This window comes from Cnephaeus nilssonii (assembly GCF_951640355.1).
Source record: "Cnephaeus nilssonii genome assembly, chromosome: 7".
Classification (NCBI taxonomy): Eukaryota; Metazoa; Chordata; class Mammalia; order Chiroptera; family Vespertilionidae; genus Cnephaeus; species Cnephaeus nilssonii.
Window position 1 is genome coordinate 11,509,052 of NC_137078.1, and position 14,750 is coordinate 11,523,801.

Below are 14,750 nucleotides of genomic sequence, written 5' to 3' on the forward strand. Positions count from 1 at the left end.
AATGTAACAATATAACAATATTCAGATAGCAGGTATGCCAGAAGAGACAGAAAGGGTGAAATTGATAGAGAATGAGTTTGAAGAAATAGTGGCAGAAAACTTCCCTGACCTGATAAAGGAAAAAGTTACAGAAGTCCAGGATGCACAGAGAACCCCAAGCAAGAAGAACCCAAACAGGCCCACACCCAGACACAGCATAATTAAAATGACAAAAATTAAAGACAAAGAAAGAATGTTAAAGGCAGCAAGAGAAAAGCAAACTGTTACCTAAAAAGGAGCTCCAATAAAGCTGACACCTGATTTCTCATCAGAAACTCTACAGGCCAGAAAGGAATGGCATGAAGTTCTCAAGGTAATGGAAAGCAAGGATCTGAGACCAAGATTACTATATCCAGCAAGGCTATCATTCAAAATAGACGGTCAAATAAAGAGCTTCCCGGACAAAAAAAAAGGCTAACGGATCACATCACCACCAAACCAGCATTACAAGAAATGCTAAAGGGACTGCTGTAATGAAAAGAAGAAATAGAGAAACCTAGACATACAGAATTAAAATGGCAATAAATAATACCTATCAATAATAACCTTAAATGCCCTAGCTGGTTTGGCTTAGTGGTAGCTTTAGAATGTCCTAGGAATTTTATAATTATCCATTGTTTTGGTTATTGTGTGGTATTTAAAAATTCTGCAACTAGTTTTCCATTTTTTATGGACTGTCCTGAGGAAGTTAAGAAGCCTTGATGTTTGCATAACATTCCAAAGTCATAAGCTACACCAAATGCATTAGTGTGAATAATGGCTATTTGATTTTTGACCAGTTAACAAGTTGAATTAGAGCAACTTGTTTAGCTTGTTGGGTAGATCTTATTTCAGGAAGATAAGAACATTCAGTTATGTCTACCATGGAAGTTAATGCATATCCAGCTTGGTAATGTTCCTATTTATTTTTCAGATAAGGTTTATCTGTGAACCAAATTAAATCAGTATTATCAATAGGAGTTTTCTGAAAATCATTCCTTCCTAGAATGAAGAAGTGGTCAGTAAACTAAACACAATTCTAGGTGTTTGTTTGTTTTGTTTTGTTTTGTTTTTGGTAAAGAGGGTTAAGGCAATTACACTGAGTTAAAATAATATATGTGTAGAAAGTAGGAGCATTTTATGAGAAGTCAATCAACTGACAGAGAAGTGTTGAGTGTGATAAGAATTCAGTTAAGACTTGACAGAATGAGGAACATAAATAGTTAAAGGAGAGCCCATCAAAACATCTGTCTGTTTATGTAACACAGCTGTAGTAGAGATCACCCTTTTACAGGGATGGAGCCTTTTCCTACTGGATGTAGTTGCTGACTATAATACCCTATAGATCTATGATGATCTCCATGTTTCTGAATTAGAACTCGTAAAGCATTTCCTTTACTTTCATGTGTGAAAAGGAAGGAGGGAAGTTTATAACTTGGATGTCCCAAAGCAGGAGTTTTAGACAATACTTCCTTTAGAGCCTCTACAGCTTGTTTTCCTTTGGTGTTTTATTTAATCGGATTAGGTTGATTTGATTTTATATATACTTTTTATTAACTTCAAGGAGAAAGGGAGAGGGAGAGAGAGATAGAAACATCAACAATGAGAAAGAATCATTGATTGGCTGTCTCCTGCAGGCCCTCTATTGGAGATCAAGCCTGAAATCTAAGCATGTGCCCTGACCTGGAATGGAACCATGATTTCCTGATTCCTAGGTCAATCCTCAACCAGTCAGACACACTGATTGGGCTGATTTGACTTTAATAGGGCATATAGAGGCTGGGCTATTAATGAAAAGTTTGGAACCCAAGTTTGACAATATCCAGTCAAACCCAGGAATCTTCTATGTTGTTTTTTGTTTGTTTGTTTGTTTGTTTTTGGAAGAAGGAAAGATAGAATTCTTCTAAGTCTTACAGAGTTATTTGTAGTTCATCTTTAGATATGAGATGGCCAAGGTATTTTACTTGAGGTAATCAAAATTGTAACTTATCCTTTGAGGCCTTATGTCCTCTTATAGCTAGTTGCTGCAATAGGGAAATTGTGCCATTTGGGGCATAAAAGTAAGCCATTCGTATACTGTATTAGAGTGGAATTTCTCAGAAATTTAACATCTATCTCTATAATAAAGAGCCAGGGTGTAACACCGTTTTGACCAAAGCTCAACCAGACCAGAAGTCAGTGCTGGGTTGCTGTGGCAACCCGGTGCTGACTGCTGCCACTGCAGGCACGGTGCCCCAGCACTGACTGTTGAGGGGGCTGCGAGTCAGCGCCAGAGAGAGGCCTGAAAAGAGAAGCAGGAACTGATCCATTGCCTCTGTGTCAGCTTTTGACCAGCACTTGCCTCTCTCTTTCTCTCCCAGTCTGGCCAGCAGCCATGCCTCCATTTCTCTCCAGAACTCCACCAGGGCTGCTGATCAGCCCCACCTATTTGATCAGGCCCCATTGATAGCCCCAAAGACACTGACTGACATAGAAACTGACCAATCAGAACCAAATCTGGGGGTTTAGAGGTGTTTCTGTCCAGGGAAAGCGGTTGATCCCGTGCTGCTCCAGCAAAGGCCTTTGCAAATCTACAGAAAGTGCTCATCAGTGACAGCTTGGACCCTTGCTGCTGAAAGATCCTGCAAGATGGAGGGCTGCAGGTGGTGGAGAAGCAGAACCTGAGCAAAGAGGAGCTGATAGCCGAGCTGCAGGACTGTGAAAGCCTTATCCTCCCCTCGGCCACCAAGGTGACCGCAGATGTCATCAACGCGGCAGAGAAGCTCCAGGTGGTGGGCAGGGCCGGCACCGGCATGGACAACGTGGATCTGGAGGCCACCACAAGGAAGGGCATCCTGGTCATTAACACTCCCAATGGGAACAGTCTTGGTGCTGCAGAGTTCAACTGTGGGATGATCATGTGTCTGGCCATGCAGATTCCTCAGGCAACAGCTTCAATGAAGGATGGCAAACAGGACAGAAAGAAGTTCATGGGGACAGGAGAAACCAAGATGGTGGCATAGGTAAGCACCTAAACTGCTGCTTCGCACAACAATTTCAAAACTATAACTAAAAGACAGAACGGACATCATCCAGAACCACAGGAAAGCTGGCTGAGTGGAAATTCTACAACTAGAAGGAAAGAGAAAAGCTCACGGAGAATCAGAGGAGCTGCTAAGGGATGAGGTATGGAGACATGCGCGCAGACAGGAAGGACGGATGAGTGCCTGGATGGCTTTCTTTGGCGGGAGGGAGAAGGAAGCTCCCGACTGCACTGAACCCCAGTTCCGACTGCACTGAACCCCAGTTCCAGGAGAGACCCTATGGACCCAGGCTCATACGGGGGGAGTCTGGACTGTCAGGTAGACAGAAAGGCACACAGAGACTTGGGGGAGCCACGGAGCACAGGGGTCTGGAGGAGTGCACGCGAGTGCACACGGAGAGGACTGACTGCTGAGGTTGCCGCTGGCTTTCCCTAGCGGGAGGGAGTTGGAAGCTCCCGACTGCACTGAACCCCAGTTCCGACTGCCCTGAACCCCAGTTCCGGGCAAGCCCCTGGGGACACAGGCTCTTACAGGGGGAATTGGGATTGTCAGGCAGAAACTCAGGGTAGCCGCGAAAGGCAGAGGTCTGTAGGCGCGCGCGCAAGTGCGCACAGAGAGGACTGACTGCTTAGTTTGCCACTGGCTTTCTCTAACTGGAGGGAACCGGAAGCTCCTGACTGCACTGAACTCCAGTTCCAGGCGAGAATCTGGGAATCCAGATTCATTGGGGGAGAAACTGGACTGTCTGGCAGTGGGCGAAACTCGAGGGCGGCTTTCTCTCAGAGGTGCTTGCAATTACCGAGGGACACTGAGACCCAGGGGCCTCATAGGAAAGGGCTGACAGGAAGCCAAGACTGTCTGCTCAGCTCTGAGATTCCGCCCCATCCAAGCTTCCAAGCTGAGTACAGAGCCTTTTGCAATTTTGCAAGTCTTGTCTCATAAGGCTGTCTCCAGCACAGAAGTTCTCCTGGCGTAGACACAGCTGATCCTCACAGCCAACTGGCCTAGAGGTCAATTCCTCCCAGTGATACCAACAACAATCAAGACTTAACTACAACAAGGCTGTACACACAGTCCACAAAGGGGTGCACCAAGAGTGTCCACCTCAGGTAACTGGGGAGGCTGACCCACTGGGCCATTTAGGACACCTAACACACAAAGCTACCCTACCAACTCAGGGAAGCAGCAAAAATGCAGAGACAAAGAAACAGATCACAGACGAAAGAACTGGAGGAAAACAAACGACTGGCTATAGAGTTCAAAACCACGGTAATAAGGTTTTTCAAGAATTTTCTAGAAAAGGCCAATAAATTTACCGAGACCCTCAAGGATATGAAAAAGGACCAACTAGAAATTAAACATACACTGACTGAAATAAAAAATATTATACAGAGACCCAACAGCAGACTAGAGGAATGCAAGAATCAAGTCAAAGATTTGAAATACAAAGAAGCAAAAAACACTCAACCGGAAAAGCAAAAAGAAAAAAGAATCCAAAAATTTGAAGACAGTGTAAGAAGCCTCTGGGACAAATTCAAGCATACCAACATCCGAATTATGGAGGTGCCAGAAGAAGAGAGAGAGCAAGATACTGAAAACCTATTTGAAGAAATAATAACTGAAAACTTCCCCCACCTGGTGAAAGAAATAGACTTACAAGTCCAGGAAGCACACAGAACCCCAAACAAAAGGAATCCAAAGAGGACCACACCAAGACACATCATAATTAAAATGCCAAGGGCAAAAGACAAAGAAAGAATATTAAAAGCAGCAAGAGAAAAACAGTTAATTACCTACAAGGGAGCACCCATATGACTGTCAGCTGATTTCTCAACAGAAACTATGCAGGCCAGAAGGGAGTGGAAAGAAATATTCAAAGTGATGAATAGCAAGAACCTACAACCAAGATTACTCTACCCAGCAAAGCTATCATTCAGAACTGAAGGTCAGATAAAGACCTTCACAGATAAGAAAAAGCTAAAGGAGTTCATCACCACCAAACCAGTATTATATGAAATGCTGAAAGGTATTCTGTAAGAAGAGGAAGAAGAAAAAAGTAAAGATAAAAATTAGGAACAACAAATACATATCTATCAAGAAGTGAATCTAAAAATCAAGTGAATTAAAAATCTGAGGAACAGAATAAACTGGTGAATATAATAGAATCAGGGGCATAGAATGGGAGTGGACTGATAATTCTCAGGGGAAAGGGGTGTGAGGGGTGCGGGAAGAGACTGGACAAAAATCGTACACCTATGGATGAGGACAGTGGCAGGCGGGGAGGTAAGGGCAGAGGGAAGGGTGGGAACCAGGTGGAGGGGAGCTATGGGGGGGAAAAGGAGAAACAATTGTAATAATCTGAATAACAAAGGTTTATTAAATTAAAAAAAAAAGAAGTTCATGGGAACTGAGTTGAATGGAAAGACCCTGGGAATTCTTGGCCTGGGGAGGATCAGTAGAGAGGTGGCCATCCCAATGCAGTCCTTCGGGATGAAGACTGTAGGGTACAACCCTATCATCTCACCAGAGGTCTCAGCCTCCTTCAGCATTCAGCAGCTGCCCCTAGAGGAGATCTGGCCCTTCTGTAGCTTCATCACTGTGCACACCCCTCTCCTGCCCTCCACCACAGGCCTGCTGAACGACAGCACCTTCGCCCTGTGCAATAAGGGTGTGTGCGTGGTGAACTGCTCCCTCGAAGGAATCATGGATGAGGGCGCCCTGCTCTGGGCTCTGCAGTCAGGGAAGCGCACAGGCACAGGGCTGGACGTGTTCACGGAGGAGCCGCCTCAGCAGTGCGCCTTGGTGGACCACCAGAACATCATCATTTGCTCCCACCTGGGAGCCAGCACCAAGGAGGCCCAGAGCCGCTGTGGGGAGGAGATCGCTGTCCAGTTCATGGACATGGTGAAGGGGAGAGCCCTCATGGGGTCGTGAATGCCCAGGCCCTTACCACCGCCTTCTCTCTGCACACCAAACCTTGGATTGGTCTGGCAGAAGCTCTGGGGACTCTGATGCGAGCTTGGGCAGGGTCCCCCAAAGGGACCATCCAGGTAGTAACGCGGGGCTTAACCCTGAAGAATGCCAGGAACTGCCTGAGCCCTGCAGCCATTGTCAGCCTCCTCAAAGACACTTCTCATCATGCAGATGTGAACTTGGTGAACTACAAGCTGCTGGTGAAGGAGGCTGGCCTCAATGTAACCACCTCCCATAACCCCACTGTGCCAGGAGAGAAAGGATGCGGGGAAGGCCTCCCGAGTGTGGCCCTGGCAGGTGCCCCCTGCCAGCCTGTGGGCTTTTCCCAGGGCACCACACCTGTGCTGCAGGCACTCAATGGAGCTGCCTTCAGACCAGAAGTGCCTCTCCACAGGGGTCTGCGCCTGCTCCTGTTCTGGGCTCAGCCCTCCAACCCTGCCATGCTGCCTACCATGATTGGGCTCCTGGTAGAGGCATGCATGCAGCTGCTGTCCTACCAGACCTCAATGGTGTCCAATGGGGAGACCCGGCATGTCATGGGCATCTCCTCCCTGCTGCCCAACCTGGACGCCTGGAAGCAGCATGTGACCAAGGCCTTTCAGTTTCATTTCTGACCTTGTGGCTCACCAGGACCAGCCTTGGGGGCTTTGTGATCAACATTGACAGGTCACATTCCCAGGGCTGACACCACTTATGTGGTCTGACCCCTGTAATAACCACTTAATAAACAGCCCACCCTCCTCTCCCCCCCACAAAAAAAAAGAAAAGAGAGAACCAAATCTGGGTCAACTGTAAGGAGCCAATGGCTACCTAGGAGGTGGAGCTTTAGACGCTGACTGGAATAGAAACCAACCAATCAGAACCAAATTGGCCGGCAGAGGAGGGCAGTTGGGGGCAAGATCAGGCCAGCAGGGGAGGGCAGTTGGGGGCGAGATCAGGCTGGCAGGGGAGAGCAGTTGGAGGCAACCAGGCTGGCAGGGGCGGGAAGATGGGGGTGAGATCAGGCTGGCAGGGGAGAGCAGTTGGGGGTGAGATCAGGCTGGCAGAGGTGGGCAGTTAGGGGCAATCAGGCAGGCAGGCAGAGGCAGTTAGGGGCAATCAGGTAGGCAGGTGAGCAGTTAGGAGCCAGTAGTCCCAGATTGCAAGAGGGATGTCCAACTGCCGGTTTAGGGATCAGGCCTAAACTGGCAGTCGGACATTCCCCAAGGGGCTCCCAATTGGAGAAGGTGCAGGTTGGGCTGAGGGAACCCATATACTTTTGTGCACGGGGCCACTAGTATATACACTGAGTGGCCAGATAATTATGATCTCTGAACGCATAATAATCTGGCCACTCAGTGTATATCCTATATAATAAAAGGCCAATATGCAAATTGTACCCTGGACCAGGAGTTCGACCAGCAGGCAGGCCGGCCAACCGCACATGTCCCCTCCCCCTGGCCAAGCTGGCCGGACCCCACCCATGCACGAATTCATGCACTGGGCCTCTAATATATATACACTGAGTGGCCAGATTATTATGCATTCAGAGATCATAATAATCTGGCCACTCAGTGTATATAAAACCCTAAGCAAACAGTTGTCCACTCAACTGGTCACTATGACATGCACTGACCACCAGGGGGAAGACGCTTAACACAGAAGCTGCCAAGCAACAGCAACTTTGCAGAGTGCCCTCTTGCACTCCCGGACCCCTTGGAAGATGTCTGACTGCCGGTTTAGGCCCGATCCCCGCAGGTCAGGCTGAGGGACCCCACGTACTGGAGGGACCTCGCTCACTCTGCAGACGCCCTGTGAGCCCTGGCACTGCCCAAGGTGTGGCCGGCTGGGGAGGTACCACGGGAGGTTGGCTCCAGGGCATATCTGGCCAGCCTTGTCCAGTCCCACCTCGCCGGCCACCTTCTAATTAATTTCCTTTCAATGTGCACGAATTCATGCACTAGGCCTCTAGTTATTTATATTAGTTTTTAATAATTCAAAGAAGTAAGTTGGACTTTTGGTTTATCCCTGGGGCATTACAGTCCAAGTAAGTTGTCAATTTTCCCAGGTGAAGGCAAAGAGATATTGACTATCTTTTTCTACTAGAATTTTGAAGAACACAGTATATAAATCTATTATTGAAAAATAATGGCAGTTTACAGGAATGGCTGATAAAAAATTATGTGAATTTTGAACCACAGGTTTATTTTAGCTGTGAGATTCTGTATAAATTTTTATTTTTTGCAATTTTTAATTGGAAGGTAGGAGAATTACAGGGGCTTGTATATGAAATTATAAGTCTGCTTGTTAAGTAATCCTCTCTAATAAAAGAGTAATATGCAAATTAACCATCACTCTGCTACATAAGCCACGCCCACCAGCCACGCCACACCCACCAGCCAATCAGGGCGAGTATGCAAATTAACCCCAACCAAGATGGCTACCAGAAGAAAGGCCTGGGTTTCCCTGGCAACAGAGGAAGCCAAGCTTTCCACACACTCTGGCTGGCCCAGGCCACTACTCAAGGATACAAAGTTTCAATTATAGAAGATACATCAATCCCAAGAGAAATGGCTGCCGGCTACGGAGCGAGCAGGAGGCTTGACTCCGCTCCAGGCTAAAAAGTTTCAATTGTAGAAGATAAATAAATTCCAGATACCAGGGCCTCTGCTTGGGTCGCCAGGGGCGTGGCTGGCCCGCAAACCACTACAGGCCCCTCGCCCAGGCCTCTCCACACCCCAAGGAAACCCCACCCTGATCCAGGACACCCTTCAGGGCAAACCAGCTGGTGCCCACCCGTGCACCAGGCCTCTATCCTATGTAATAAAAGAGTAATATGCAGATTGACCATCACTCCAACACACAAGATCAAGATAGCTGCCCCTATGTGGTCAAAGATCCTGCCCCATGTGGGCACAAGATGGCCACCAGAAGATGGCCAGCAGGGGAGGGCAGTTGGGAGGGACCAGGCCTGCAAGGGAGGGCAGTTGGAGGCAATCAACCCTGCAGAGGAAGGCAGTTAGGGGTGACCAGGCCGGCAGAGGAGGGAAGTTGGGGGCAAACAGGCTGGCAGGGGAGCAGTTAGACATCAATCAGGCTGGCAGGGGAGTGCTTAGGGGGTGATCAGGCTGGCAGGCAGAAGCGGTTAGGGGCAATCAGGAAGGCAGGCAGGTGAGCAGTTAGGAGCCAGCAGTCCTGGATTGTGAGAGGGATGTCAGACTGCCCAATGGGATCGGGCCTAAACGGGCAGTCGGACATCCCTCGAGGGGTCCCAGATTGGAGAGGGTGCAAGCTGGGCTGAGGGACACACCCCCCCCCCCCGCCCCTGTGCACAAATTTCGTGTACCGGGCCTCTAGTCTTATATAATGGGCTTAATTACAGCTAGTGTATTAGGTCTTAAATGATATTGGTGAATATTAGGTAGAGGTAAAGTATTGTCAAAAGTTATTTTAATAAAAGTGGCTGACTTGATTTTGTCAATATCTGTACTGGAAAGGGCCCAAAGTGGTCCTGTAACCAATGTTTAGTTTCAATATTATTTTCCTCTGGTGGAAGTTTCTTTAAAATCATTATTTTTCCAATTGATTTAGCATTTAATTCATTTAGTTCTAAATACATTTCACCCTTCCAGGAAAAGGGTATGTGGGCATTATGGGTTTTAAGAAAATCTCTTATAAGTCAGATGGAAAAGGATAAGAACCATATGATTTCACTCATATTTGGGATATAAAACAGAAAGCAACAAAAGAAACAAACAAACTCATGAACACAGACAACAGTATGGTGCTTACCAGAGGGCTGGGGCTGGGGGCAGGTAGTAAAGGGTAAAGGGGGTCAAATATATGGTGAGGGAAGGAGGCTAGACTTTGGGTGGTGAGCACACAATGCAATGTACGATTATGTATTATAGAATTGTACATTGAAACTTACATAGTGTTATTAACCAATGTCACCCCAATAAAATTAATTTTTAAAAAGCTGAAAAAGTGAGCGGTTTGGGAGGATTAGCCCATAGGTGATAGGAGTGGGTGGCCATGGCTGAGTTGCAGTGACGGTCCTTAGAGTTGAGTAAGTGCCGGCTCTGAAGACACTAAAGGCTGCAGAGATGTGGAGGCAAGACGGCTGAGAAATGAATGGGGAAGCTAAGCCAGATGCTAAAAACCAGCACGCAATTACCGGCGGGGGGGAATGGGGGCTTGGGAGGGGGGGCCACCCAGGCCTGACCAGCCAGCACTGGAGGGATCTGAAGGCGACTTTGGCGGGAGGGTTCCAGGAAGGCGAGGCGGGGTGGGGCAGAGGAGGGGTGGATGGCAGGCGTTCAGGGAAACATGAGCAAGGGCAGAGCGCTGGGGTGTGTCCTGGAGCGCAGGGCGTGGGGTTTCCGGGAAGAAGGAGGGGAGGCATGCCTGGGAAAGGCTTGCCTCGGGGAAGGCAGCTGAACTGTACTGAGAGAAATGGGCTCGGAGCCCCTGAGAGCTTCAGGCACCGCCTGGCCTCCAAGGGCCCAGCCCGGCCCACCCCAGGCCCACCCCAGTAGCGGCACCCCAGGCCCACCCCAGCTCCTCTCCCGCCTAGGTGCGGGGGTCCGGCGCGAGGCTAGCGGTTTGGGGACCGTCCCCTCCACCCCCACCCCCGATCGCCCACCCTTCCCGGGGCGCCCCTTCCTCCCCGCTGCGCGGGGCCTGGCCTGGCCGGAGCCGCCCCTCCGCGCCCGGCTCGCTCCCAGAGTCCCAGCCCTAGGTCTCCGTCCAGCTGTACCCACAGGCGGAAGCCGCTCCTGAGCCCCCAGACCGCCACACCTGGGAGGGGTCCAGGGGATCAGGGCGCGTCAGGGTTGGGCGCACGGGGCAAGAAAGGACCCGAAGAATGGGGGCTGGGACGGGCCAGGGGCGGAGTGGGGAGTAGGGATTGGGGGGGAACGAAGGGGGGCGGGACCAAAGGGAGGAGTGGCACCGCTGCAGGAGGATCTGGGAGGTGGATCCCGGGTGTCCATCACCAGGGCTCAGGCCCGTGGAGGCGGGACTAGTGGCATGGACACCGCTCAGCCCATTAGTTTGGGCCGCAGCGCCCTCTGTATTTCCTTCAGGGCACCAGCCCCCAGCCTCAGGAGGTCATTCCTTCATTCTGGGTTTCCACTAGCAGGTCATTGCCTGGAGAGGAGGCCAAGTCTCCTCACCGTCCCCGACCTGGGCCAGCGCCAGGCGCGAGGTGCATCCACGAGGGTGGTCGAGGGGAGGGGAAGAAGGTCAGGCCCAGGAGGCTGGAAGCCCGGGGAGGAGGAAGGACTGGGGCTCTGAATAAGGAGAGCTCTGCGGAAGGGCAGGGGGCTTGGTAAGGTCAGCATAGGGTACCTGCACGAACTGTGTCCGCTCCCAGCACCACCATAGGAGAGCTAATCACAAACCATCCGACCGCCCATCCACTCGATGTCATTCAGACCACTGCCAGAGCCCGCTGCCTGTGCCAAGGTTATGTCTCTAGATCATTAGATCCACACCTCAGGTGGGACAGTGTGTGTACACTCTGTGTTCGTGGAAGTCCTGAGGCATTGCTTTCTGTTGTCTCTCCAATTCGGTGTTGGGGATCTTATCTACACCTTAGAGCACTTTTACTGCACTTTCAAAAATAAGCACAACATATAATTTAACTTCAAGCTTATAGTAGAGTTTTCTTTAACCTATGCAAGTCCTCAAAATAGTAGATGTGTACCAGGCCTGAGTGGCTCAGTTGGTTGAGTGTCTTCCTGTTCACCAAAAGGTTGTTGGTTTCATTCCTAGTCAGGCACATGCCTAGGTTGCAAGTTCCACCCCAGGTTGGACATATACAGAAGGCAACAGATTGATGTTTCTCTCACATGGATGTCCCTCTCCCTCTCCCTTTCCTTCTCCCTCTCCCTCTCCCTCTCTCTCTCCTTCTCCCTCTCCCTCTCCCTCTCTATTCGTCTCTCTAAGCAAGTCCTCTGGTGAGGATTTTTTTAAAAAAACAAAAAAAATAGGAGCTATGCCTTGGAAGTTGTGCTGGTACTTACTTCGGTGTACTATTCTCAAAGTTCAGATACCTATTGTAAAGTTGTGCTATTCACTTGGGTGGGCACAGAGTGCTCCAATTCAGGAGCTGACCTTCCTTTCTGCTTCTGTTGGGGCTCCTAATTAATCACCTTGGGTGGGATTATTGAGAGCCAGGGTGCTATATCTGTATCTCTGAATCCCTGTGTATGCTTAGGGCTTCTCTGGAGCTGTTCCCAGCTTTGTGAATGTTTTCAGAAAGTTGTACTTTTTCACTAATTCCAGCTTTCTATTTTCAGTCCTTATTGAGAGTTTCTCTGATCCACCAAACATTCTCTTCTTGTTTTCCAGTGGGACTAAGGGTTTATTATTTTACTTTTTCCCTAGTTCTAGGGATTTGGATGTAAAACCTCAGTATGAATTCAGTTTGCCATAATGTTTTTATCCTAGTTTCTTTCCCCTTTTAACTCAAACCCAGCCCAGAGATTGTTCAACATAGACTATAATACTGTTGCAAGAGAACCAAGATGGCAAGAGTAAACACCTGTACTCGCTGCCTCCCACAAGCACATCAAAATTACAACTAAGCCCTAGCCGGTTTGACTCAGTGGATAGAGCATCGTCCTGTGGACTGAAGGGTCCCAGGTTTGATTCCAGTCATGCTCGGGTTGTGGGCTCAATTCCCTGTATGGGGCATGCAGGAGGCAGCCGATCAATGATTCTCTCTCATCATTGATGTTTCAATCTCTCTCTCCCTCTCCCTTCCTCTCTGAAATCAATAAAAACATATTTTTTAAAATTACAACTAAAATACAGAAAAATCATCATTCAGAACTGCCTGAAATCTGGCTGTATGGAAGTCCTACAACTAGAGAAATAAAGAAGAAAACACATTGAGACTGGTAGGAGGAGTGGGGGCACAGATCCTCCTTTCTTTGGATGACTCATTTACTTTCTACCATACAACTATTATTTGAGGACCCCTAAGCCAATTTTACCAGAAAGAGGGAAAACGAAAACAAATGTTATCTTTGTGGACATCCTAGTACATTTGGAAATACCTTGAGTCCTTTTCCTCTGATAAAGGTAATCCTATCCTATACAATAAAGAGGTAATATGCAAATTGACCATCACTCCAACACAAAGATGGCCACCTCCATGTGGTCAAAGATGGCCGCCCCCATGTGGACACAAGGTGGCCACCACAAGATGGCCGGCAGGGGAGGGCAGTTCTGGGCGATCAGGCCAGCAGGGGAGGGCAGATGGGGGGGACTCAGGCCTGAAGCAGAGGGCAGTTGGGGGGACCAGACCTGCAGGGGAGGACAGTTGGAGGGAACCAGGCCTACAGGGGAGGGCAGTTGGGGGGAACCAGACCTGCAGGGGAGGGCAGTTGGGGGGAACCAAGCCAGCAGGGGAGGGCAGTTGGGGTGACCAGGCCAGCAGGGGAGGACAGTTAGGGGTGACCAGGCCTTCAGGGGAGGGCAGTTGGGAGGGACAAGGCCTGCAGGGAAGGGCAGTTGGGGGTAACCAGGCCTGCAAGGGAGGACAGTTGGGGGCGACCAGGCCAGCAGGGGAGGGCAGTTAGGGGCAATCGGGCTAGTAGGGGAGCAGTTAGGTGTTGATCAGGGTGGCAGGGGAGTGGTTAGGGGCAATCAGGCAGGCAGGCAGGCGAGCGGTTGGGAGCCAGATGTACAGATTAGAAAGAGTGCAGGCTGGGCTGAGGGACACACACACACCCGTGCATAAACTTCATGCACCGGACCTCTAGTTCTAAAATAAAGACTGCATCCAGGACTTCCTAGGCTCACACTATAAGGTGGCCCTGTCCCCTGCTGACAGGAGGGCATCTCAGAGAGAGACCATATTCTCATCCCTGAATACAAGGAAAGCATCAGCAGCAGACAAACCAGCCTCAACGCCATCTACAAACCACAGCAGCACTTGTGCTCCTGAGGAACATTAGGAACACAGGGGATTCCTTACTTCTGCTCTATTGTTTGAACAGCACCATCCAAGGACACCAGAAATCAAGGCACAGACTTGGAGGACAGTCCTTGGGGATGTCATCATGGTAGATTGACTGCCAAATGAAATGGCACAAATCAGCAAGTGGTGGAAAAAAGAAAAAAGAGACCATGAGCTCAAACTGCTCATCAGCAAACCAATCCCCACACCCCACAAACACACACACAAACACATCCACAGGCACTGGTTCCATAACTTTCCACCTTCTAGGGGATGTCCTGGGCTTTGAAACATCTTTTTTTTATTATTAATTTTTTTTTCTTTTCAGAAAACTAAATTGATATGCAGCTGTAGGAAGTAACACATAGACATCATATGTGCACTTGATCCAGTTTCTCCCAAAAAAAACATCTGGCCAAACTACAGCATAATATTACAACGAGGATATTCATATCGATAGTCAGATACAGAAAATATCCATCACCAAAGGGGTCCTTACTGTTGCCCTCTTATAGCCACATCCACCCCCTCCCTCACCTCTGACAACCACTAATCTGTTCTCCATTTCTATAAGGTGTCATTTCAAGAATATTACACAAATTTGTGGGACCATGTACATCTAATTGTACAGTTACACAGTGTATGGAACCTTTGGGATTGGCTTTTTCCCCTTCATAATTCTCTGGAGATTCACACAGGACACTGGCTGTATCACTAGTTTATTCCTTCTTATTGCTAAGTGTTGTACCATGGCCCATCTTCTTTAAAATTTACTTCAAAATTAT

At 48.8% G+C, this 14,750-nt stretch overlaps 1 protein-coding gene across 1 annotated transcript; it reads left to right on the forward strand.

Annotated features, from left to right (window-relative positions):
• Positions 1-34: 34 nt before the first annotated feature.
• Positions 35-6,628, forward strand: LOC307102740 (D-3-phosphoglycerate dehydrogenase-like; the record flags this gene model as incomplete). Its single annotated transcript, XM_079776415.1, is given in 5 exon segments — positions 35-158; positions 2,572-2,630; positions 2,634-2,984; positions 5,439-5,961; positions 5,964-6,628. Coding segments are annotated over 5 exon segments (1,722 nt in total).
• Between the last annotated feature and the right edge of the window lie 8,122 nt (positions 6,629-14,750).